Below are 24955 nucleotides of genomic sequence, written 5' to 3'. Positions count from 1 at the left end.
AAAAAATAGGATCCAAAAATTTAGAATGAGAATTAGAGGATTTAAATATGATTTTTGGACTCAGTAGATTTTTTTGAGTCAGAAAATGTATTTTCTATGAAAAACCGAGTAAAACCGCGAATCGACAGACGAACCGGTCGACCAGTTTAAGTTTGTCCGGTACTCTGTGAGAAAAATTAAAAATAGTAGAAAATTTCAGAAAAATATTTAAAGTAAAAAACCGGACGTTAATTTTAAAGGTTTGGCCAAAAGTTAGGCCAAACGGACTAAAAAAGCTAATGGGTTAGACCGGGCCCAAGTTGGGCCCAAACCCAATATATATATAAGCTTAAATGAACCTAAATGAGCTCATTCATTCCCCCACAAACACAAAACACAGCTGCATTGAGAGAAGAAGGAGAAGAGAGAGCACTATTCACATACAACTTTTTTTGTTTGTATCTCAAGCTACGGTACTCCGATTCGCGTGCCGTTAGCGGCTACGTGAAACTCTCGCCGAGCCCGTTATTTCATCTAACTTTCATAGGTAAGATTTCAAATTTTTCCTTCCTTCTTGCTGCCCTAAGAATTCCGAGTTTGGTAAATGTTGGTCTTGAGTAAAATTTGTGTTTTGGTTGTTTAGGTACTAATTATTAGTTAGAAAATATTGGGTTCTATCCCAAATTTTAGTGAATGAGGTAAGGTTTCTCAAGAACCCTTGCACATTGATTAATTTTGAGTGTTAGGTTTTGATATATGTGAAATAAATGATGTTAGTTGGAATATTGGAGCTTGTTTAAATTGCTTTGGACATTTGGGAGCCTTTGGATTTGAGTTGGAAGCTTGTTGGAGTTCAATTTTAGATTTTTGGCATATTGGAAATCGGCCAAGGTATGATTTTGATTTTCTCTATGTAATATATAATATTTCTGGATACTTAGACTAGTGACCCATAGGATAGGTTTGGATTGATGTGGTTGTTGAATTTGGTTAGTTGATGATGTATGAGGAATTGATGTTGTTGATGTTGTTGATAATGTTGTTGATGTATGATGTGTGATGAATTTGGATGAGAAATATTGTTGATGTTGTTAAACAATGTTGATTATTGATATTGAGAATGAATGAGGTTGATGTTGATGATTGAAAGTAGTAAAATGATTATTGTTAAGTTTGTTGGATGAGAAGGGATTTTAGTGTGAAATCATGGATAATTGGATTTGAGAATTTGATGGTATGAGTAGTGAATTGTGGCATAAATGGTAAAATCTGATGTGGGATGGAGTTAATGTAGTTTTGGTTTGGATTTGGTTGTGAAAATAGAAAATTGAGAACCTTGTGAAATTTTGGTAAAAACGAAATTTTGGTAAACTTTGACGGATCATAACTTGAGCCTCATTTTTCAAAATTAGATGAAATTTGCTTTAACTTAAAGTTCATTGAAAAATCTTTAAATGGATATAAAGTTTGTAGGAAATAGATTTTTGTAGAGAAAGTTATGATCATTCAAAGTTTGGTGTCAAAATCTAAATTATGTGAATGTTGCAGAATTTGTGATTTCAAATTTGTATGCACACGCACACCTCGTGGATTTTTGAACTTGTGTACATGCACACACGGGGACATGGCTACTGATGGGAGTGCTAGCACACTCTGTGCGCACACACAACCAACGAAGTTTGGCAAGCTGTGCGCACACACATGTTGGAAGGTGCATTCTGTTGAGGGCGTTCGCACACCTTGTGCGACAAACAGAATTAAAAAATTTTACACTTGTGCGTACGCATGCCTCTATGCGTACGCACACTTTGAAAATCCTCCTGGGTGTGCGCACGCACAGCCCTGTGCGTACGCACATGTCCTTTTTTCAACTAAAATCTTGTTTTTAATTGTTTTGCCTTCCCAACAAGCTTATAAACTTTTGTGACACTTATTTAAGACTTTTTGACTTGTTTTTGGATGTTAAAACATAGAGAAGGTCTTGGGTGAAATTATTTGGGTATTACCTTTAAAAGTTAGAGAGCGGAGGCTTAGGTTTCTGGTGTACTGAGGATGGATTTGGTTGAGTGATAAGGCTGCGTCCAGTATTGGTGATTACTGACAATGGATTGAGAAACTAATGAACTGATGAGTTTGGAATTGAAATTTTGAATTGGCAGTGGTTGAGATGAGTTGAGGACTTGGGATAGAAATGATGAATCATTGATATACTAAAATAATGAATTTTTGAATAACCACTGGTGTAACATTTTTAAATTGAGATTGTTGAGACACTATGCACCTGGCAGGGACGATCGTTGGATCCCGCCTGTCGAGGTAGCGGCGGTGGCATAAGGGTGGTGGTTCGTCCCATTTACGTTGAGATGTGAGGTCCGTGGCAAGAGTATTCCGCTCGTATCTCTTTGGATCACTAGAGTGTGCAGGCACAAAATCCTAGACGGTGTTCCGAGCATATCTCGGGGGTTCCCATTATGATTCTGAAGGGAGACATCTCCATCTCCATGGAGATGTGTCGAGTTGGCAGTTGAACTGACAATGTGATATCACAGCCTATAGGATAGGCATTCATCATGTGCATCTTTTGTCTGTTTGTTTACTTTGCCGACTTGTAATTGCTTGCTTAGTTGAGTTTCTTGCCATATATGCCTATACTTGTGTTTTCCTTGCATTGATATTAATTGTATTTTCTACTGGGATTGAGGAGGTTCAGAAGGTGGTGGCAATGGGATCGCATGGAGGATAGGTTGGTGAAGGCTGTGGGACAGCGGATAACTGTTAGATTTGAAAATCCCTTAAGATAGACTACCCCTTTTATTATGTTAAGGTTTAATTTATTCTGTAATGTTTTAGTTATGATTTAAGATGAATCTTGTGATGGATATGAAGTTTTAGGATTGCCTCTGGCGTCCCGAGGTCTTATATCTTATATCATTGGGCACTGTTACCATACTGAGAACCTCCGATTCTCAATCCATATTCTCTTGTTCTTTTTCATATACAGGTCGCAACCCACCTCGGTGAGTTGCTTGGTGGTGACAGAGCGGAGGATCTCCATTTAATTTTGAAGTCTTTTTGATTATTTTGTTTATATCTCTCACTTTTGTATTTACTTTTGTCTATAGGCTTATTTTGAGAGAGAAAACTTGTATAAGCTATTTTTAACTTTCAAAATTCTGTGTTGTCTGTATATAGCTAGCCGGCTTAAACTTCGCGAGCCGTGACTAGATCTTTATACTATCATACTCTGATATTTTGGTATATTATCTCTATATCTTGTGCGTTAAGTTTGTAGCTTTGTGTGTACGTTTTGTGCTTTTCAAATGCTGTTTTTGAGCTGTATCCTTCATCGGGATTCTAGAATATATATTACTTCTTTCTATATAATATGTATAAGCTTTAGAACTGTCGTAACCTTTGATTAACCTTTACTTTAAAACGCGATGTAAGGCTTAGGATAATTAGGGTGTTACAACAATAATTGTTTATGAACTAAGTCTAACCAAGTTAAACAATAAGACGTAGAATAATGCTAGTCATAACTGATTTTTGTTATCTTAGATTAATTTGGTTGGACTTGTTTAACAAAAAAAACTTGAATATGTAGCATTATTCTATATAAAAAGAGAGATATTTCGATTGTATTGTTAAGAAAAAGATTACTCAATTTTTTTTAAAATATAAAACCTAAATAATAAAATTTTAAATTATGTGTTATTATTTAAGTATTATTTTACTATTTTAATTTGTAAATTAGATATTTTAAAGACTAATCATGTTATATGTACATAAAAAATAACTACCAATATACATATTGAACAAAAAATACACATTAAAAATAAATTAAATAATACATATATTTATATATAAATATATAATAATAAATGAATATTTTGATAATTGATTTTTATGTACACATAATATTTTTATTATAAAAATTATTATTATATTATATATATTTTGCTCTCACTATCACAATTTTTTGGATCTGTCACTGTTTTTATGGTAATATCATTTCAAAAAGAGTTTCTGTTTGATCTTTTCATCCAAACATACGTATAAAAGTAAAGCGACAATTAAGTTTTTAAATATTTCGATCTCAGACTAATTAATTAGTTTTGGAAAAAAAAAGTACCAATTAAGTTCTTCACGATAACAAGTAGTCTTCGAACTAAGAATTTTGCGAATCCTAATAAAACAGTTGAAGTTTCGCTAAAAAATTTGTTATTTCTATGATGATTTTTTGTAAATTAATACATCACCATAATTAACGATATACATAAGCACCGTAATTAAATTTTACATGATAAATTAAAAAAAGAACGTAATATGTCTATTATTTGTTATTATAAAATGTTTAATTTGTATTTTTTAAAAATTAATTTATGTAAAGTCAAAATTTCTAAAGATCTAATTATTAATTACTTTAAATAAAAAATGAATGCAACTGAAAATCTGAAGGAAAGGAAAGATTGAGAGTAGAAAAAGTGGAAGGATAAGGATTAGAGAGAAGTTATAATTAATAATTGTTAACTAAACTTTATTACTTTAATAAATTCATGCACATGAATATATTATCAGAAGAAAAATCACATTTTCAGTCTTTTGGCGTTACTCCTTTAACTACTACCACCCAACACCGAAGGTAAAGACCCCTTTCCCTAGAAATATATTCAAATGCTAATAAAACTCTCCCATTTTAAAAGAAAATTAATGGAGATAGTATGATGATGTTCGCCATTCACACACTAGAGTTTATGGAAAAAATAAATGTGATCATAATGGAGCTGCAATATTGCTTTCACCGTTGTTGTATTCATCAATTTCGCATTACTATAGGTACCAGTATATATGTAGTGTAACAAAGTAGGTCAGGTTAATTTCTTATAGGCTGCCTTTGTTTTTTTGGAGACTCAAACTAAGTATTGTTTTTTGGAGAATTCAAATTAAATATTGTGTTTGGTGATCTAAAACTAAAATTTTGGTTCATCCAGAGTCTCCAAAAAATAAGGACATAAGAGATTGAAATTTGTAGAGATGATAAAGAAAACATTTATACTATTTTTTTTAAAATACTCTCATTTAACTTTTTAAGTTTTAAATCTATCATTTAATTTTTATATTTATCTTAATAAAATATGATATTGAGACATAACTCAATTCAGTACATTTTATACCAAATATAATACATACTTAATTCAGTCTTTTTCTGTTAGTCGTTATTTTCCAGTCTATATTAAGGTTGTCAAACGGGCTAGTCCGTGGGTTAAATGAGTTAGACCGTTTAAACCTGTTTTATTCGTGAGCCATAATTTTTCAGTTTAGACCGTTTATAGTCAGCTTGATGGGTTAAACGGGCTAGCCCGTTTATTCTTTTATTTTTTTTGAAAAATATTTTGATAAAAAATATCAATTTTGATCAAAAACCTTTAAAAATAATATTTTTTTAGTTAATGGGTTGGATTTTCGGGTTGGATCGAAAAAAATATCAGCTAAAAGTATTACGTTTTTTTGAAAAAATATAAAAAAATAAACGCGCCATCCGTTTAGCCCGCGGACTAGCCCATTTAACCCATCATTTTTTTCAGGCTCAACCCGTTTAGCCCAAAATTTAAACGGACTTAATTTTAAATGTAAAGCCCACCCATTTAAATAGGTAAATGTGCTGCCCCGATGGGTTTGACCCATTTTGACAGCCCTAGTCTATATTTTCAATCTCAGTCTCTCTTCTAAACGTAATATTAAAGTGCCTATAATCTGAAACCAAAAAAAAAAAAAGTGCCTATAATCTTTCAATTTCTACCATATAAATGTTGAACTTCTACTATTATTCATATTTAATCCTAGCCTGCTTAGGGTGTATTTAGCTTAGTGTACGTTTAGTTTTCTTGAAAGCTTTACTTTTTCATTTGGCTATTTTTTCTTCTAAATGCAAACGCGATTCTACCCTCTAACTCAAATTTATCAAAATTTATATTAGATTAAAATTTATTTTTTATTTGCCAATTTTGTCTTTTATTGTTCATATGATTAATTTTGTTGCTTTTATTTTATAATATATTTTTTCTAATGCTCTCTCATGTATATTATTATTTTTTATAAAAATTTTATTATTTTTTGCTTATATGATTTTTTGCCTATTATTTTTTTTATAGAATATTTTTTTTAATTATAATTCTATTAATTCTATTAGAGTACTAAAGAATACTGAGAATATTTATTAAAATTTATTTAAATATCTAAAATAAATTATAAAATAATATAAAATAATCATTTAAATTTATATTTCTTTCAATAATTTTTTATTTATAAGTAATTTTAAATAATATAATCCAAACAACATTTAGTTTATATAATCTATTTTAATATAAGAATTGTCAAAACATAAACTACAATAATACCCCCTCACCCTTGATCAAAATCAATTTTACAAAATTAATTCTATACAAACTCTCGTTTACAAATTTTAATCTAAACACACATTTAGTCACACAAAAAAAAAAAGTCCCAGCCTACTTAGAATGTTCAACTTCTACACCACTTAGAAATTGTGAATTACTACAATCATCACGTGTAATTAAGAATATCTACAGGGCAATCTACAGGGCAAAAGGTGTAAAATCAATTTTGCAGTCATACTTAATACGTAACTACTTCACAGTATTTGTGATATAAAATTGCATACGAAAATGCAGATAGAGTAGGCGAATCACAGTTATATCCATATAAATATTAATATTATTAAAACAAAAGCTTCTGTGAATAGGAAATTTAAAAAGAAAGGTTAGGATATGGTTTTGGAATCCCCTTCCAAAGAAAATCCATCCATGGTCCTTATGGTTTGTGATAAAGCATAACAGAATGTTAAATTACAATCTGTTTAAGTTTCTATGAAAAACTCATGCAGTTATCGAACCATGCCACACTTTTACAGCACCATGTTTAAAACATATGAAATTGGTATATTCTCCATATATTTGATTCTAAATTTTTCAATGTCAGTATATTTACAAAAAGGCAAGCATCAACATGACTTCAAAGATCTTGTTCCCTCATTATGCTAACTGTGTTAAATTTTACAACTTATAATAGGAATGGTAAATATTCAAGTTTATTCCTACTCATCTTTCCGTTCCACCTCCAATGCCATTTCATTGCGCCGTTGAAATGGTAGGGTAAATGGTGGATTGTACTGCAACCAAATGAAAGAGTAAACGACATTAGAAAAAATTGGGGATAACAGATATTCAGGTAAGCCATGTCAGAAACCTTTAGCCTAAGGTTTGCAATAAGCATCTCACTTGTCCAACTTCTACTGAACTTCCCTCTTTAATTTTGAACTGTCTGTCACTTTTCAAGGCTTCGCGTAATTTCAGTTCACGATGCTTGACTTCTTCATCATTCACAAAACCTTATTCAAAGCAATGGAAAGGAAGTTATATATTTGAGGATATTAAATGAAATGCAGACATGATATCCATTTATGTTGCATATAAATATGTAGAGTATGATATTAATGATGCTATATATTTGTAAAACTTTCTAGAATTTTCATGATTTTGTTTCATACAAATAAATATCTAGATATTATGATAGAGAAGTCTAAATGTTAAGTAAATAAATTAAGTACTAGAAATATTTAAAATTATTATCTAAAAATATTTAGGTTAATATCTAGAAATATCTAAGATTTGGAATTATCTAGAATTAACTTATGGAGCTTATAAATAAGCCATCATGGAGTTCATTGTAACTAACTAACAAACATATCAAATTTCACTAGTTTTTGTACTCACTCTTTAACCCATCAATAATATAACTATCAAATTTCTCAAACAATTTATCTAAACTACTTATTCATCAAAACTATCCTTGTTACAATATTCAAGTCCATAATATACTAAACCAACACCAAACTATTTAATAAAACTAACAGTGGTATCAAAGCTACATTCAATCATCTATGGGACATAAAATCTTTCTTCCTAACTTATCAACTATACATATCCACCACATTATAACCCATTCAAAAAAAAATTCTCTATAACCATGACTATCTCAACCATCAATGTTCCTGTGCCCATATTGTCAGAAGATAATTATGAGGATTGTCATTCTCAAATAAAAACTTTTCTACAAGCACAAGACTTGTGGCATGTTTTCCACAATGGGTTTATTATGCCAGAGAATTAAGCAACACCGTTCGCTGCTTAAAAGAAAAAATTGAAGGAAGACCAACAAAGAAATTATTTTGCTCTATACTTCCTCCAACAAGTTGTAACAAAGACAATCTTCTCAAGGATAAGAGGAATATCATCAGTTAAAGTGTGAAAAAACTTGGAGCAAAAGTTCAGAGGCGAACAAAGGTACACACAATCCTCCTCCAATCTCTAAGGAAGCAATACGCAAATATGAAAATGAAAGATTTTGAGAAAATAAAAAGTTATTATACAAGATTAACGAGCTTAGTAACTGAAATGAAAGCTTATAGAGAGGACTTGTCCGATAAAAATATAATGAAAAAAATACTCATTAATTTGCCTTCCAAATTCAATCTTAAAGTGTCTACAATTGAGGAAACTAAGGATTTATCAATGCTAATAAGCTTACTATATGCTTTTGAACAAAGACTAGCAAGTTGAGATGATGAAGATTCAATAGAAAATGTATTTCAGTCTAAACTCAATATAAAATCTCAAAATCTAAATAAAAAAGGAGGAGAAAAAAGACAAGCAAATTCTAGAAGTTCTTACACTTCTAAAAAAATAGAAAATAAAACTGAAGATAGGAAATAATATTCTTCTTGTGGCATATGCAAGGAAACCAACCACCTAGAGAAGGATTGTTAGCACCGTGAAAAATTACATTGCTGCAATTGTAATAGGTTTGGACATATGGAGAAAGACTGTAGAATGAAGATCAATCATCACGCAAAATTCTCTAAAGAAAAGGAGGGAGAAGAGTGCTTATTCTATGCATCATCACAAGAAAAGTGCAAGAAGAAAGATGACATATGGTATCTCGATAGTGGTTGCAGTAATCACATGACAGATGATCAAAGCCTATTCAGTGACATCAATAAATCTGTTCGATCTGGCATTAGACTTAGAGACGGAACGATCGTGTAGGCTAATGGCAAAGGTATAATCGTCGTCCACACTAGATAGAAACTAAGAATATTCATGATGTTCTATTAGTTCCTAAACTAGCACAGAATCTACTTAATATTAGCCAAATGATGGAGAAAGGTTACGTATTAGACTTTGAAGAAGACTCATGCACCATAAGTGAAAGGAAAACTAAAAGACTTCTAACAATCGTCAAAATGAAAAATAGGAGCTTTCCACTCAAATGGAGTTATATCATAAAAACTGCATTAAAGTCACAAGAAGATAATTCATGGCTGTGGCATCAAAACTTTGGTCATTTTCATTTTCATGGATTAAAGTTGCTACATCAAAAGCAACTAATGAGATATCACATAGATTAATCAACCTTGCGAAGGATGCTTACTTGGCAAACATCGTCAACCATTTCCTTCTAGAAGAGCTTAGCGAGCCAAGGAGATGCTTGAATTAGTTCACACTGACGTTTATGGTCCGATGAAGACTCTATCACTCAATAACAATAGGTACTTCATTCTCTTCATCGATGATTATTGTATTTCCTACGTAAAAGATCAGAGGTTTGTAGCATCTTCAAGAAGTTCAAGCAACATGTGGAGAAGCAAAGTGGTCGTAGCATCAAGGTATAGCGACAAAGGAACTCAATACACTTCCAAAGAATTTAATAAATTCTACGAAGAAGAGGGTGTCGAGCGTCAACTTACAGTGGGATATGCTCTTGAGCAAAATGGAGTATCTAAGAGGAAAAATAGAACTGTGATGGAGATGTCACGCCTGATCCTCAAGGAGAAAAATCTGTCAAACATCTTTTAGGCAGAAGCTATTTACACAGCAGTATACCTACTAAATCGTTGTCCCACTAACGTAGTAGAAAATAAAACTCCAATCAAAGCATGGAGTAGACAAAAATTTTCTGCAAAGCATTTAAGAGTCTTTGAATGCATATGCTATGTCCATATTTTCACACAAAAAAAAGCAAGCTCGATGAGAAGACAGAAAAAGAAATTTTCCTTGGGTATAGTACACAATCAAAAGGATATCGTATGTATAACTTGCAAACGAAGAAACTCATAATCAGTCAAGATGTGAAGTTTGAGAAAAATGTTTCATGGAACTGGGAAGATGAAAAAGTCGAGAAAGAAAGCATTGAAACATCACAACAATCACCTGCAAGACTAGAGGAACAAGAACGTGAAAAGGCAAGCACAATTACTCCAACAGTAGAAGCAACCGCTGATTCTCCTAAAAAAACTAAGCCTCTATAAGATGTATATGAAACATATAATTTTGCTAAAATCGAGTCTAAAAGCTTTGAAGAAGCAGAAAAGTAAGAAGAATAGAGAAATGCTATGGTAGAAGAAATCAAGATGATTGAGAAGAATAACGCATGAAAACTGGTAATTGCCCTTCAAATAAAGATAACATTGAAGTCAAGTGGGTATACAAGACTAAGCTCAAACTTGATGGATCTATTCAAAAGCATAAAGCAAGGCTCGTAGCTAAAAGATATGCACAAATTTCTGGAATAGATTACACAGAGACATTTACACCTTTAACCCGCCTAGATACAATAAAGGCGCTCATTGCACTAGCCGCACAAAAGCTATGGAAGATCTATCAACTGGACGTGAAATCTGCTTTTCTAAATGGAGAACTGGTGGAAGAAGTATATGTTGATCAACCACAAAGGTTCGTTGTAGAAGGATATGAAGACAAGGTGCTAAGACTAAAGAAAGCACTCTATGAACTCAAGCAAGCTCTGCAAATATGGTACAGTTGAATTGACAAATATTTCACTGATCATGAATTTAAAAGGAGTAAAAGTGAGCCTATGGTCAGAGAATTCAAAGAAAAAATGAAGTAGACATTTGAGATGACTGGTTTAGGATTGATGCACTATTTTCTTGGCATTGAGATAAACCAAAATGAAGATGGAATTTTCATCTCGCAAAAGAAATACACTCAAAATTTGTTACAAAGGTTCAAGATAAATAATTGCAAAGCACTATCTACTCTTCTAGTCTATAATGAGAAATTACAAAAAAAGATGGATCTGGAGAGGCAGATGTTTTGCAATACAGAAGTCTTATTGAAAGTCTCTTTTATCTAACTACCGCAAGACTTAACATTATGTATACAACAAATTTACTATCAAAATTCATGCAAAAGCCAAGTCAAAAACACTATAGGACTACAAGAAGAATCTTAAGATATCTAAAGACACAAAGTATTATGGCATTCACTAATCTACTGAAGATCCAAAACTACTTGGATATATCGATAGTGATTGGGAGGATCAATTGACGACATGAAAAGCGTTTCTGGATATGCATTTATACTAGGATCTGGAGTATTCTCTTGGGCATCAAAGAAACAAGAAACTGTGGCTCAATCATCTGCTGAAGTTGAGTATATTGCAGCCACAAATACTATTAGTCAAGCAATATGGCTAAGGAAAATATTCGAAGACATAGCAGGGCAACAAAAAAAACCAACAACTATGTTGTGCAACAGCAAGTCAACAATAGTAGTGGCAAACAATCCAATCCATCATTGTAGGACCAAGCATATAACTATCAAGTATCATTTTATACGAGAAGCTATATTGGAGAAAAAGATATAGATCGAGTATTGCAACACAGATGAGTAACTGCCAGACATCTTTACTAAGGTACTACCAAGATCAAAGTTCAAACTATTTCGAGAGATGCTTGGAGTTACACAAATGTGCATTACGGAGGAGTATTAATGATGCTACACAATTATAGAATCTTCTAGAATTTTTATGATCTTATTTCATAAAAATAAATATCTAGATATTATAATGGAAAAGTCTAGAGGTTAAGTAAATAAATCAAGTACTAGAAATATCTAAGATTAGTATCTAAAAATATTTAGATTAATATCTAGAACTATCTAGATTTGAAATTATCTAGAATCAATTTATGGAGCCTATAAATAGGTCATCATGGAGTTCATTGTAACTAACTAACAAACATATCAAATTCCACTAGCCTTTGTCCTCTCTCTTTAACCCATCAATAATATAACTATCAAATTTCTCAAACCATTTATCCAAACTACTTATTCATCAAAACTATCCTTACTACAATATTTAATACCATAATACATTAAACCAACATCAAACTATTTCATAAAACTAACAATGATTTATTTAATTATTATAACTCAGTGATTAGAGAAAACGAAGAGTCGTCATGCCCAAGGATTCAAACATTTCATTGAAATACAAATGGAGCACAACCAGATGAAAATACACACATCATACACGCAGAAAAATATGCATGTGCTCTAGTAAACCAAATTGCAGATTTGGGGTTTCTCCTAAAGTTAATTATCTGTAGTGTTAATAACTTCCTGCATCTAAAATCCAAAGACTCACCAACAAGGAGAAAAAAAGTTGCATACATATAGATGAAAGAAGAAAAATATTTTCTGTTACGTTTACAATACATAGCCTTATTTATAGGCACAATTTAGAAACAAAAAACAGTTCATTACAACTCATTGAGTTGTTTGAAAGTGTGCTGAGTTAGTTGTGCGAGTGGGGCAAGTGGGTGACATAAGTTGTGATTGTGCAAGTAGATGTAGTGCATGTAAGTGAGCTATGAACTGTAATTACAGCTCATTAATCTAATGTTTCAAAACATACTATTTATAAAAAAAAATACATAAAAAAGGCAATTAAGCAATAACACACCTGAAAATGAAACTACAGCAACTGTTTTTCTGGGGATCTCTTTAATCCTCACAGAGGAGTCTCTAGGCAGTGGCAGATCAGCACCATATTTTGATGGCATGACAAAAGACATTTTCCATTTATCTGGATCTTCTGACTAAAATAATTCCCTTGTTACATTGAAACATCATAAACTAAAACTATATTCAATAAATACTAATATAACAGCATTAAGTTTAAACTTTCTAGAAGATAATATAACAAAATCCACGTTGTTAACTGTGAGGAAATACTAGTACACTACTACAATGGAAAGAACAACATTGAACCCATGACCTAAAGGAAAGATAAAGCTAAAAAATGGTGTCCAAACGGGATAGTTATAGTCAATTTCTAAGACAAAAACAGGATAAACTTATCCAAATTGCTGATCAATGTTTGACTTATGCTTTATTATACTATGAACTAACCTTGCTGGCAAACAGCAATCATTAACCAAAGATGAAGGCTTCAAATGAGATATTTCACAAAATTTAAGTAAGACAGTGTATAATTGTATATACCTTTGTTGTTAGCACAGGGGTAGTCATCTCCATTTTAACCCCATCCGAGGGATTCTTAGTTGTAATCACTGGTGTAGTCATCTCCATTTTTTCCTTTCTTGTATTCTACCATCAGAACGAAACAGCCCACATCTATAACTTAGCTCCTCTCAATAGAAGCACAAGTAATCAAAAGCAACTATAAAATTAATGCATGAATATAGTAGTAGAGTTGTAAAATGTATAATTACCTTACCGAAGAGGTACTCAGCTAGGACGTTAAAGGATTGAGAAGAACCATTAAAATCAAAGCCAGTCTTCCCAGGCATTGTAGTCTCTGCCACAAAATAAGGCTGCAAAGATGCATTGTCAGTGATGCAAAAAATAATGTCATTGCAATGTAATTGCAGCGTGAAGGAGAGCATGTTTAGACAAGTTGAAATAGTTTGTCATTTCAATGTAATTGCAAGCGTGAAGAAGAGCATTTTCAGACCAGTTGAAATAGTTACATAGACTGCAATACGTTTTGATATGGAAAAGGGTAAGCAGGATGATGTTAGACACATTTAAAATATTTTTATGTGAAAAATACATTTATAGCACTCTGGTACGCAGAGGAATTATGAATTAGTTTGCATGAATTGGTACACGGTACGTCACCTAATTGGTGAGTTCATGTAACTATGGATATTACCCAATCATACACCGGATACCACATGTAAAAGCCTAGAAGCCTTAGACAAAGAAAGCACACAGCGTAGAACCAGAACCAGAACCAGAACAAGAACAAAACATAAGAAAATACTAGTGTGTATAGTATACCTCAACTTCCCGAATCTCATAGGAGTCCGTTCTACTAAGAACTTTGAAGTTGAGAGTCTCAAGGTCGGGAACTACACCGAAATAACAATCAATTAAAATCAAGAAGTGAATTGAATCGAGAATGAAGTTTAAGCAGAATTCACACAAAAACACAACACAAGAGTAGTAGTAAGTAGTAACCGTTCAATTACCTGTCATGAAGGCCTCCTCGAGCGTGCGGCTTTCAAATCTTTTAGGAAACACGTACTTTGCAGTCTCAGAAGCCATGTCAGCTATAACTGCGCCACATATTAGATAAATAAATAAATAAGATAAAAGCAATAATATTGGGATCGGAGAGTGAAGGAAAAAAGGAAGAGTAGAAGAGTTGTTAGGAATATTTGTTTGAACATTTACGTCGCTGGGAGAGAGAGGTAGCTTGAGAAGCAAGGGCGAAAATGAGTGAGACTCGTGTTTCGAAGGGCGAAAAGGAAGTAGTTGTAGTTGTTCGCTGCCTCTTGCTGGAAGAAGCAGAGTTGGTGATAATTGAATTCGAGGAGCGGTTGTTGGCTTTCGTCGGAATCGGGAGGGGCAGAGAAAGCGTAGGGTTGCAAAGGGGAACCATGGTGCTTTTCCAGACACAGCTTCTTCTATTTTGAATTTCTGTTGTTCAGCGACGCACTGACACAGCTCAGATAATTTTGGTCCTCAGGTTGTTTATTTTTCCCGGCACAATTACACGTATTCCGCATCTTTGACAGATATATTCACGATTAATATTGCAGCAAAGGAAAAAAAAATTAAAAAATTAACATCCGAAACTTAGTTTTCTAAAATATTCGAAATTCAAATTCAATATAAATTTCTCAGTTATCACAGAACATACTAAACTTTGTTTAGTAATTAACTATAATATTAGCTGGAAATCTGGAATTAACTGTATTATTTATTGGTAATTCGCAAATGAAAGCAAATAACATTACTTATAATTTGACTAATAAAAGAGCCCTATTTTATTTACGGTGAATTCTCTAGCACCCCACCTATTTGAAGCTTATATCGTATGAACGTCATCCTTTCTTATGTGTCTAGCTCTAGTGATTTGGTTTATTTACTCATCACTGTCTTTTAATATTAATTATCGTTTAACCACTTCCATCATCGTAACAGTTATTCCGTTACTATATTTTTAACTCTAGCTCCAAATTTCAAACTTTCAATTAATATTTTTCATTGTCTTAAGCTCTTAAACTACGTTAAATGATATTGGGAGGCAGAAATTAAATTAAATTTTTGTATTATATTTAGTATAAAATATATTGAATTATATTTTAATATTATTATTCTTATTTTTTAGAAGTATTAAAGGTACTGAAATTTTATATTCTAGAATTAAAATTTTAAATATAATATTGAATCTCAATCTTAGCCTCAGTTTTTAGTATCTGACTATCAAATATATTACTGAGTCTCATTCCCAATTTTACGTGATTGCTACGTTCACTTTGAGGTGGTTGCTATTTTCACTTTTCATTGTGCTGTTTGTATATATGAGCTACACCGAGGATAATTCTCTCCTCATTGATCCAGCCTCATTAACAATCATGTAAATTTTTTCATGTTTATTTGACGGGTAAAGTTATATAGAACCATTATTATTCCAGTTCATAACCCAAAAAAAAAAAAACTGAAAACAACGAAAGCCAAGGGTCAAAACTTGCCTACAACTGGAAGGGGAAAAAATAGTGTGTTTCACCGGAAAAAAAAAGTTTATGTCGCCGTAAGATCCAAAAAAAAGGAAGGGGTTATTGCATGTAATTCTAGAATGATGCTACTATAATGGTTCTATATAGCATTTACATATCAAATATGACAAAAAATTACCTGATTGTTAATGAGGGCTGGATCGATGAGTGAGAGGATATACTTCATCATAGCTCGTAGAAATATCAAAATGAAAATTGGGGGCAGCAGTCACCTAACAAGTTTAGGAAGAGAATCTCAATCTGAAAATCAGCTAAGGCAATGAAGAGCATTAATTGAAAGTTTGAATTAGAGTTGAAAACATGGTTACAGAGTAACTTGTAACATTTTGATCAGTGGTTATGGTAGGAATTTGAAGTTTGGGTTGGCATTGGAGATGTTCAAGGAGATAAGAAAGGTGAGGTGTGAGCCAAATGTAGTGTTACTTTCATCACTTTGATTAAGGGGATGTTTAGGGAGAGGGAGGTTAAGGAAGGGATTGGGATGGCTCATGAGATGACTGAGAGCTCAACATGAAAAAACTATAGATCATTAATGATTGTCATCCTTCGTGTGAAGTCAGCTGGAGCTTGAATGAAGTTAATCTGCTATGTCCACTCTAAAGATGGTTTGGACTCTACTCGCTTCCTCTTAGCTTATTTGAATAATATTATAAGATTATGTTTCCCCAATATAAGTAACTATCGTATGGATTTTGATGGGATTGACCCTGTTACGCAAAACCCAAATCCTTTGCTTTAAGTACTTACTAGTTACTCCTTATTTACCATACTTTGAAGGTGATGTCTGTGGTGGCTACACCAGCTATGGCTATGGATGGCTATGCATTAAGTATCTAATTGAAATATGACATATGAATACTTTAATTACTTTAATTACATAGTTATAACTGGTGCAGCCACCACAGACATCACCTACTTTGAATGGTGATATTTTCAGATACATTTTGGTTGTTGGCTTCTTTACTTGGGCCTTCGTAATTTCTTTACTGGGGAGATAATGTTCGAGGTATACGCTGTGATTCTCTTTCTTGAAAGGGAAAGCTGAAATTGAAAAGGCAAACCAGGCTAGGCTGCACACTGCAGTGTTACTGAGTACTTGGATAACTGCAATACCATTGCCGCGCCTTAAGGCATCCACTTCTGCCTCTGTATTTTATTCTTTCATGCAGTTAATTTAGCTGCTACTATATCAAAATTTCAAGGCTTAGGTTCATGAAGTATTCAATGATCTTTGGTAGTTTTCTGTGCACTGGGTATTCTTTCAAGACTTAAGTTCAATTGTTCAAATATTGTGCCCTGCATGTCGCTGAACATCTAGCGCAGCCTGCATGCTAACTTCTTTCAAGGAAAAGATGTGGCTGTAATAATAATGTAGCCGAATTCTGCCTTGATCGGGGTCATCTCAGGCAAATTTGTTTTCAACATTTTATATATAGAGAGAAAACAGAAAAAGTGCAGAGATTATGGATTAGTTGTATAGTTGTAAACTACTAGAATTTCATTTGTTAGAAGTGCAACAACTTCAATTTGTATAGAGCACCTTGAATTGTTTATAACAAATGTATCAAGTGATATAGGCAAGGAATGTCTTGGCAATGTAATTTAAAACATATGTGCATATGCTGATATGCTTGTGTTTCTGAACAGATGTTTGAAGGTGCAATTTCTATTGAACAAAGGAATCTTAAATCACAATTGAACTGAGAAGGTAAAAAATGAAGGGAACAAAGGTCATGTACTAAGTTACAACACGTTAACAAAACATACTCATAATTATCTGAATAGTTAGAAAAGCTACCGACTCAAACGAAATACCTAACCATCTGAATTTCTTTCTGCTTGAAGCCACACTTCTCATAGAAGAGCTTGTTTTCAATGCTGCAATCAAGAATGACCTTGTAGCAGCCCATTGTACGAGCATGATCAGTTAGGAAGTTGATTATCTTCTTTCCCAGTTGCTTCCCACGAGTGCTGGAATCCACAACAACGTCCTCAATGTGACCAACCTTGCCACAGTTTCTTAGAAACTTCTTCTCGATGAACACGCTCCCCGTAGCGATAATCTTCTTGGAAACATGGTCTTCAATGACGCAGATAACATGGTCGTCTCCGAGGGAACTGAGCTCTCGGAATCTATCCTCAAACTCCTTGTCAGAGACAGAATCACAAACACTAAGTTGTTGCAGTAGCTCTATGAAACCTTTGCCCTTGTCGGACATCTCCAGTCTTCGCACTCCATACTTTTGTTCCTCACTAGTTTCCATCTGGAAACATCATACAAACAAGAAGCAAAGATATCAATAGAATTTCCCAAATTGTGTAAATTAACATTGATAAAGGACTAGGAGGAGTACATTTCTCAAGAAACACAACACTACCTACACCTCGAGAGGAAACAAAAATAACAGATCAATAGCATCTTCATCATCATGCTAACTCGAATTGTATGAAATTCAGAGGGTGGTGGATGACAATTCATGACGAAAAAACAGATTAAAGCCTCAACAGAAAATGTAGCAAAAAGGAGCGGGAAAACAAGCTTCGGAGATTTTGAGGTTCTTATTTACTATTTGATCTTATCTCGCATCCTGCAGTTAGACTGAAGAAAAAAAAGAGGATCTGGAGACAGAACTAGGGGTGGCAATGGGGTGGCTTTTCGCCCTACCCAACCCTGCCCTGCCCTTTTTTAACTTGTATAGAAACTGCCCTGCCCCTACCTGTAGGTAGTAGAAAACTGAATCCTAATCCGCCCTTATAATCATTAAAATCCAGCAAACAAAATTAAATTTCAAAATTTATATAATCATTATCACATCCAAACATAAACTAAACTAAAAACAAAAGATTTATACAATGTCAAATAACATAAAATAAAAAAGAAAAAAACTAATGTTTAGTCACCAAACAAATTTAACACAATAGTAAAAAGGTTGCAACATTACAACAAATCATAAATAAATCACATCAGATATAAATGAGCCTTCAATCCATTAGTTTTAGTCACTTTCCAACTCTCCATCATCATTAATAGTTCGAAGGTCAAGATTGAAACCTGAATTATAATGTTATATATTTGAGAAAGAGTATGTAGCTAGGCTGCCAAAAATAAAGGACATTAAATGAAGAACTAATAAAGTAACAAAGTCCAATAGAATAACGAAGTATATGAATATACACACGTATATGAATATTAAAGTCCAATAGAATAACAAATTTAACTCATGTCTGGTTACAATCTTTTTTTGAAACAACTCAAATTTCCCAATGAAACCCACAAACATAGAGAAAATAGTAGAAAGCCGGATAGATAGGGAGTATCTAGAGTGATAAGAACAACCCACAAATATACAATTACCATGCTTAAAGTAGTATGCTTCTGACTTCCTACATTATAGAATTTTCTTTTGTAAATGACGATCATGGGAAAGACTTCACTGAATCCCTCAGTCATATATATGTATAATGGGAAAGACTTCACATTATATAATTCTTGTTGCTGTTTTTTTATTCTTTTTATTTCTATAGAGCCTTCTTTATATTTGTACACGAGTTTCGAAATCATTATGATAAAAAAATTGTGATGATTCTGAAAGTATCAAACATGTTTTAATAATCAAATGCCTTCAAAACCTAGTAAAAAATTGTTCATAATTAAAATTAATTTTTTTTCCCAAAGCACTTTACATTATGTTAATTCAGCCACAACTAAAAAAGTTCAAATTATTCTTATGTCATAACAATTACAGAAATGGAATACTTTACTCCCTAACTCGCATGATTCACTAAAATTTACTTAACCGACTCTAACATAACAACCACTAACCAACATAGGGTTGGCGGAGTCGAAACATATTGAAAAGGATTAGATAGAATCTGCATTACTGGTTGCAAGTTCTAAGGGTATTTAAATTTTTCTTTCTTCGGGAATTCAACACTAAGTAAAAAAGAAACAGCCATCAAAACAAGAGAAATAGCAAACGAGAAGAGATAGGGGTGATTCGGGTGAACAATGAAATGCAAAGAAAAAAATTTGACAATTAATCCAGAGGAATGCTAGAGGACCATCAAACTTTATGGTTTTCGGCCATCAGTTAGTTAGCCATCAATGTGTGGGTTAAACTATATTGCTGTATTACTAAACTAAAAAGAATTGAGTTGATGGCTAAAAGTGATTGAAAAAATAATAAATTTTGATGGCCTTAACCATTTCTCGTTAGTCTATCAAAAATTTAAGATTGAAAAATTAAAATAAAGAAGCTCACCAAGGAGCAATAGAGGCGCGGAGCTGACTGCAGAGGAGGAGAAGCCTGGAGCTTCTGGTCACGCCGGCGATTCGCGGATGGAGGAGGACTGGTGGAGATGGGCGAGGACGAACCGGCGAAGCAGCAAGGAGGAGGTGACGCCTGCGAATCGTGCGTGGCTAGGGGATGAGTCTGGGCAGTGAGCGCGAGACAGTGGAGAAGAGGGTGAGGTCAGAGGATTGAGGGTTGAGGAAGAAGAAGAAGAGTGAGGCATTGAGGTGACGTCTGAGGGAGGTTTGATGCATCGTCTCTCAGATTTTTTTTTTTTTAATTGAAAACATGATGGATGGAAGGGTGGATGAGTTACAGACAGTTGGATTATACATTAGTTGACGTGGCTGAATCTGGATCGTGAATTGGTTGAGTGCGGGGTGGGGACCTAAAGGGAAATGTTCTGTTCTGTGTTTCAAAAACGCAACTGCAGAATTAGAGGGAGAGAGAGAGAGAGCGAGCGAGCGAGCGATTAGCGAAGCGGAGATATCTTCCCCGATGGTTTTATAGAGAGAGATAGAGAGAGCGATGTCGACACCACTGATTCGGCGGCTGGCACCGTACCTGGCGGCGCGATTCCGACAGAACGAGAGGTTCATCAACTCCGTTCCTGCTTCTTCGTCTTCTTCTTCGGCTTCCATTCTTCACCGTTCAACTCCGACTTCCTCTTCTTCTCCTGAGCCCGTTCACATGACCGAAAGCTGCGTCCGAGTATTCTCTCTCTCTCTCTCTCTCTCGTTACTTTCTAACATTTCCAGCTTCTTACTAATAATTCCTCCTTTCCTTTTATTTTTCAAATAGATAAATAAAGTTAGGAATTCAGCTATATTTCTCTCAACATATAAAGGAAAACAATGATTCTACCCAACGCTCTTATCTATGCAATTGATGTGCATAATCACATCTTAGTATGTTGAAGATGCGACTTTGTTTCAATTTTACCTTGCTATGTGCTTCCTATTTATTGGTTAGTTAGTGTAATCAGGAATTCTGGATTGTTCTGCAATTTCATGTATCAACTACCATAATAACTAACTCAACTTCTAAATTTATGCCATTTGGAATAAACTGAAGCACTGTTACTTCTCCAAATTAGGGGGAGGCTCCTTCTCTTTTCTAAAAATTTTGATGCTGTTCACAAATTTTTTCTTTTTCTAAAAGTTTGCATTTTTTGCATCCCAAAATCTTGCTAGAGTGGCCCATTATGTTGCATTGAGTGTTCTTTCTTCAGTTCATTAATTGCTCATTCTATTTGGTTCCTCTTTGCTTTTGCTTACATTGGATATCGTCAGGAGCAATGTATGATTAAAGTGGTGAATAATAACCCCTTTCTGCAACTTTTGAATATGGAACAGAGAATGAAAGAACTAGAAGCAACTGAGTCATCATCTGATGGAAAACTGCTTCGTCTGAGTGTAGAAACCGGTGGATGTTCTGGATTTCAGTACGTTTTTAATCTGGATGACAGAATCAACTCAGATGACAAGTATTCCCCTTTTACCAGTCACAAGTTTCACCTGTGAGATATGCTAGCTATTTTGTCCTGGGTTCTTTTACAACTGGCTTTCTTGCTGTATTTACAGAGTTTTTGAGAAAGAAGGGATTAAACTGGTTGTTGACAATATCTCATACGATTTTGTCAAAGGTGCAACTGTTGATTACGTTGAGGAGCTAATCCGTTCAGCCTTCGTGGTAAGTCAAGCACACTTGAAAGCCATGTGTAAACTGTTGTATTATTCAAAATTATATCTTCACTTTCATTCCTTTTTCACGCTCCACACGAATTAGGATGGGCCTTTAACCCACATGTATAAGAGGAGTTATAAAAGAATAGAGAAGGGTTCAAACTTCGAAGGAACTGGGCCAAGTGGGTAAGCATCTGGGGTTGGAAATGAGCATGATAGTTTATTAGCAGGACAATGGAGAGTGAAAAATGATGCTGCAATTACCAATTAGGGGTAAACCTTGTCATGGAGACAAAATGAATGAAGGGAAGGATAAGTGTAGTAAAGGGGGGAGAGTGGAATTTAGGAAAGAATTGGGGATTAGGCCTGGGAGGATAGCTTGTCTAACAGCACTAAATTTCAACTTTATTTCTGCATTTCTCTAATATCAGTTCCTTCCAATTTCCAGTATCTACTCTAGAATGTCCTGAGCAGTATTTTTATATAGTAAGAGTTTTCCTCGTTAATTTTCTATTCTACTTTTAAGCACAGTACCAGTTGCTTTCTTATTACAAATGGAACTTTGTTATAATGTTCATATGGCAATTCAAGTCTTGAGATGAAATTTGTCTGTAAACTGCAGCAAAATGTCCCAAACATGGTTTATCTTGTAAGTTCCTTGGTATTATTTTTTCTTAGAAGATAAGTTCTGTGTGTGGGGTTACACCAAGTGGATTTGAATTTAATCATGTTTTTTTTTTTTGGTGACTTGAATTTAATCATGTTTGTAATTAGACCACTTACATCCAAATCTTTTTCAATTTTTTCACATAAAGTTTTCTGAGTTTTTATCTTTAGCTATTGAACTGTCCTCCGTATAAGATAATCTCCCTGTTAGAACTTCTACAACCTTAATCCATTGATTCCTAAATAACTCATGGTGATAATTCACCTTCTTCTGCACAATAGGTGCTATACTAACTTTTCTAATGTATTTGTTCATCACCCGATTGTCCAGTGTGTAGACACATCCAATGTAAAATCATCATCTATGCAAATACAATATTAAGCTTTTTTATTTTGTTGGTTCTATTACTGACCAATATTCACGTTCAGTCTCTGTATAGACATATTTGGTCTTTTTCCCCACAGAACATTGTTGCTCTTGGTAGATGCGTGGCAAAATCTTTCCTTGGGCTTTTTCATGGTACCTTTTTAGTCATAAATAACACTGCAAACACTCCTTTGTTTCATCCACCGGATTTGAATTGTGTGATTTACATCTGTATTTGTTTTCCATCACCTTTTATGATGAATTCAGGATACTTGAGTCATCGACTTATGATATCACAACCCTGCCATGTTTTTTTTTTTTTTTTAATTTTGGATAAAGATTATTGATGACTTTTTTCTTTAGAAAAAATGTCAATGTCTGGTTTCATTTGCAGGTGACTGAGAACCCCAGTGCCGTTGGTGGTTGTAGTTGTAAAGCTTCATTCATGGTGAAACAGTAATTCCTGATGATTGCTTCCGAATCTTCATAACTGCTAAGATACTCAATTCCTTGCAAATTATATTACACTATGAATCATTACTTTTGTACCTCAGATATTGATTGGTCGAACTATAGATTAAATTTATTGTTTGTATAATTATATCGATGTAACATGGAACTGTATTAGTAATAAGGCATTTTCTTAGCCTGTCAACAATGAGGATTTGTTAACGAGGCTTATTGGCTTGTATAGACTTTTCATTCCAAAATCTTGATGACTGAAGTTTTCATCCAAAAATTAATAAATTTAACACTTGAGATGTTATGCAAAATACCGTGCAACATGTATAGTTTCGTAGAGTGATGATGCAGGAGATAACCGAGCAATCGTATTTTAGTAAATTTATTTGCAGTGAATACGAATATGAACTTCTACTCTACCAAATTACCAATCCCATTACGGAGGGCTCGAAATTAGATTTATTAAATCGTTACATTTACAGAATGCTACTAAAGACATGTAAGATATATCTTCTAATAAATGGCTATGGAGTCCAATATAAAACAGCAAAATGAGAAGACGAAGAAGAGTTTATATAATGTGCAAACCGTTTTATTTCCCCTCATTCTTTAAAACGACCTCGTTTTTATCTTGTTTAAGTATTAAAATAAACAAACATCATTTAATATTGTGTCTAGCATGGTAAGTTAGAACTAACTCCACATTTTATTCGTTGACTTAAACGCTGGAAATGGTCCAGGCACTAATATCACTAATATGTTGTCTAAAACTTGATCTCGTTAATTAATATAGTTAATTTTAAATTTGAGGGATTAAAATAGTATAAGTTGTGAATCTCAGATACTACTACGAGGATTTAGTTCATAAAGATTGAATAGTCATTTTAACTCTTAATACATAACTATTTTAACAAAAAAATCTCAAAATATATAAATGACAATAACTCCTATATACATATTCCGTTAGACTTCCATGGACTCTCTCCGTGTCTGTCTCATCATGACAGATGAAAGACCGTGGAAGAACAACAACGTTGAGCAGAGGTGGGATTGAAGCTCCAATAGCGATATAGAACACGACAACAATAGAGTTGGGACAGAACTAAAATAGCAAGCTGAGCAAAAGGTGATGACAGAAGCAACTCCTCCCCTCTCCGTCGCCCTGTTATTCCTATATGTCTCTCTCTCAGATTAGAATCACAAATCTTTTAGGTCCCCTCCCCCTCTCTTCTCTTTTCTCTCTCTTTTTCTTCAATTACTGTGATTAATTGTTGTTGTGTTACTAGTGATGATGATGATGTTAAAGCTGCCATTGACTTTATAGGCAAAGAAACTTGTGAAGATATGACAAATGACAACAAAGTACAAGTTAGGTGTTTTCTATATCTTTGCTTATCCATTAGTCCTTTAATTACATTTACATATGCATAACAAGAGACAATTAAATAACTAAAAACTTACACCATCGGTATATCAAATTAAACGTATTTAATTGATATTAAACTTATATAGTAATAACTGATATTCGTTATATAATGATTGGATAATGTAGCAACCATATTATATATATACA

General features: G+C 33.5%; 3 protein-coding genes across 5 annotated transcripts; 1 reads left to right on the top strand and 2 right to left on the bottom strand.

Annotated features, from left to right (window-relative positions):
* Positions 1-6917: 6917 nt before the first annotated feature.
* Positions 6918-14904, bottom strand: LOC107493967 (heme-binding-like protein At3g10130, chloroplastic). Of its 3 annotated transcripts, none has more exons than XM_016114997.3 (8): positions 14556-14904; positions 14357-14443; positions 14166-14236; positions 13595-13696; positions 13365-13469; positions 12823-12958; positions 7246-7387; positions 6918-7168 (listed from the first exon to the last, which is right to left on the bottom strand). In XM_016114997.3, exons 1-7 carry the CDS (start codon positions 14767-14769, stop codon positions 7248-7250), a joined length of 855 nt encoding a protein of 284 aa, XP_015970483.1. In that variant the 5' UTR covers positions 14770-14904; the 3' UTR covers positions 6918-7168; positions 7246-7247. The 3 variants fall into 3 exon arrangements, with proteins under 3 accessions (XP_015970483.1, XP_015970481.1, XP_015970482.1); XM_016114995.3 differs by having other exon boundaries at positions 7278-7387; positions 14556-14903; XM_016114996.3 differs by having other exon boundaries at positions 7278-7387; positions 14562-14902.
* Positions 14905-17484: 2580 nt separating this feature from the next.
* Positions 17485-20506, bottom strand: LOC107493969 (glucosamine 6-phosphate N-acetyltransferase). The gene is made up of 2 exons (XM_016115000.3): positions 20173-20506; positions 17485-18174 (listed from the first exon to the last, which is right to left on the bottom strand). Exon 2 carries the CDS (start codon positions 18172-18174, stop codon positions 17713-17715), a length of 462 nt encoding a protein of 153 aa, XP_015970486.1. The 5' UTR covers positions 20173-20506; the 3' UTR covers positions 17485-17712.
* Positions 20507-20611: 105 nt separating this feature from the next.
* On the top strand, positions 20612-23592 carry LOC107493968 (iron-sulfur assembly protein IscA-like 2, mitochondrial). Its single transcript, XM_016114998.3, has 4 exons — positions 20612-20913; positions 21558-21688; positions 21786-21894; positions 23315-23592. The coding sequence occupies exons 1-4, from the start codon at positions 20731-20733 to the stop codon at positions 23378-23380; spliced, it is 489 nt and encodes a 162-aa protein (XP_015970484.1). The 5' UTR covers positions 20612-20730; the 3' UTR covers positions 23381-23592.
* The last annotated feature ends 1363 nt before the right edge of the window (positions 23593-24955 follow it).

Source organism: Arachis duranensis, chromosome 6 (genome assembly GCF_000817695.3).
Source record: "Arachis duranensis cultivar V14167 chromosome 6, aradu.V14167.gnm2.J7QH, whole genome shotgun sequence".
Lineage (NCBI taxonomy): Eukaryota > Viridiplantae > Streptophyta > Magnoliopsida > Fabales > Fabaceae > Arachis > Arachis duranensis.
The sequence above is the reverse complement of the archived record's forward strand: the minus strand, read 5'-3'. Positions and strand labels throughout refer to the sequence as shown.

What these genes read in the sequence shown, in the direction of transcription:
- LOC107493967 (XM_016114995.3), bottom strand. Translation starts at nt 14,769, where the DNA reads ATGGTTCCCCTTTGCAACCCTACGCTTTCTCTGCCCCTCCCGATTCCG. An exon ending in TCTCTCCCAGCGACGTAAAT is followed by an intron (nt 14,444 to 14,555) that starts GTTCAAACAAAT and finishes TATGTGGCGCAG; the next exon opens with TTATAGCTGACATGGCTTCT. An exon ending in CCCCTGTGCTAACAACAAAG is followed by an intron (nt 12,959 to 13,364) that starts GTATATACAATT and finishes GAATTATTTTAG; the next exon opens with TCAGAAGATCCAGATAAATG.
- LOC107493969 (XM_016115000.3), bottom strand. Translation starts at nt 18,174, where the DNA reads ATGGAAACTAGTGAGGAACAAAAGTATGGAGTGCGAAGACTGGAGATG.
- LOC107493968 (XM_016114998.3), top strand. Translation starts at nt 20,731, where the DNA reads ATGTCGACACCACTGATTCGGCGGCTGGCACCGTACCTGGCGGCGCGA. An exon ending in TGACCGAAAGCTGCGTCCGA is followed by an intron (nt 20,914 to 21,557) that starts GTATTCTCTCTC and finishes AATATGGAACAG; the next exon opens with AGAATGAAAGAACTAGAAGC. An exon ending in AGAATCAACTCAGATGACAA is followed by an intron (nt 21,689 to 21,785) that starts GTATTCCCCTTT and finishes CTGTATTTACAG; the next exon opens with AGTTTTTGAGAAAGAAGGGA.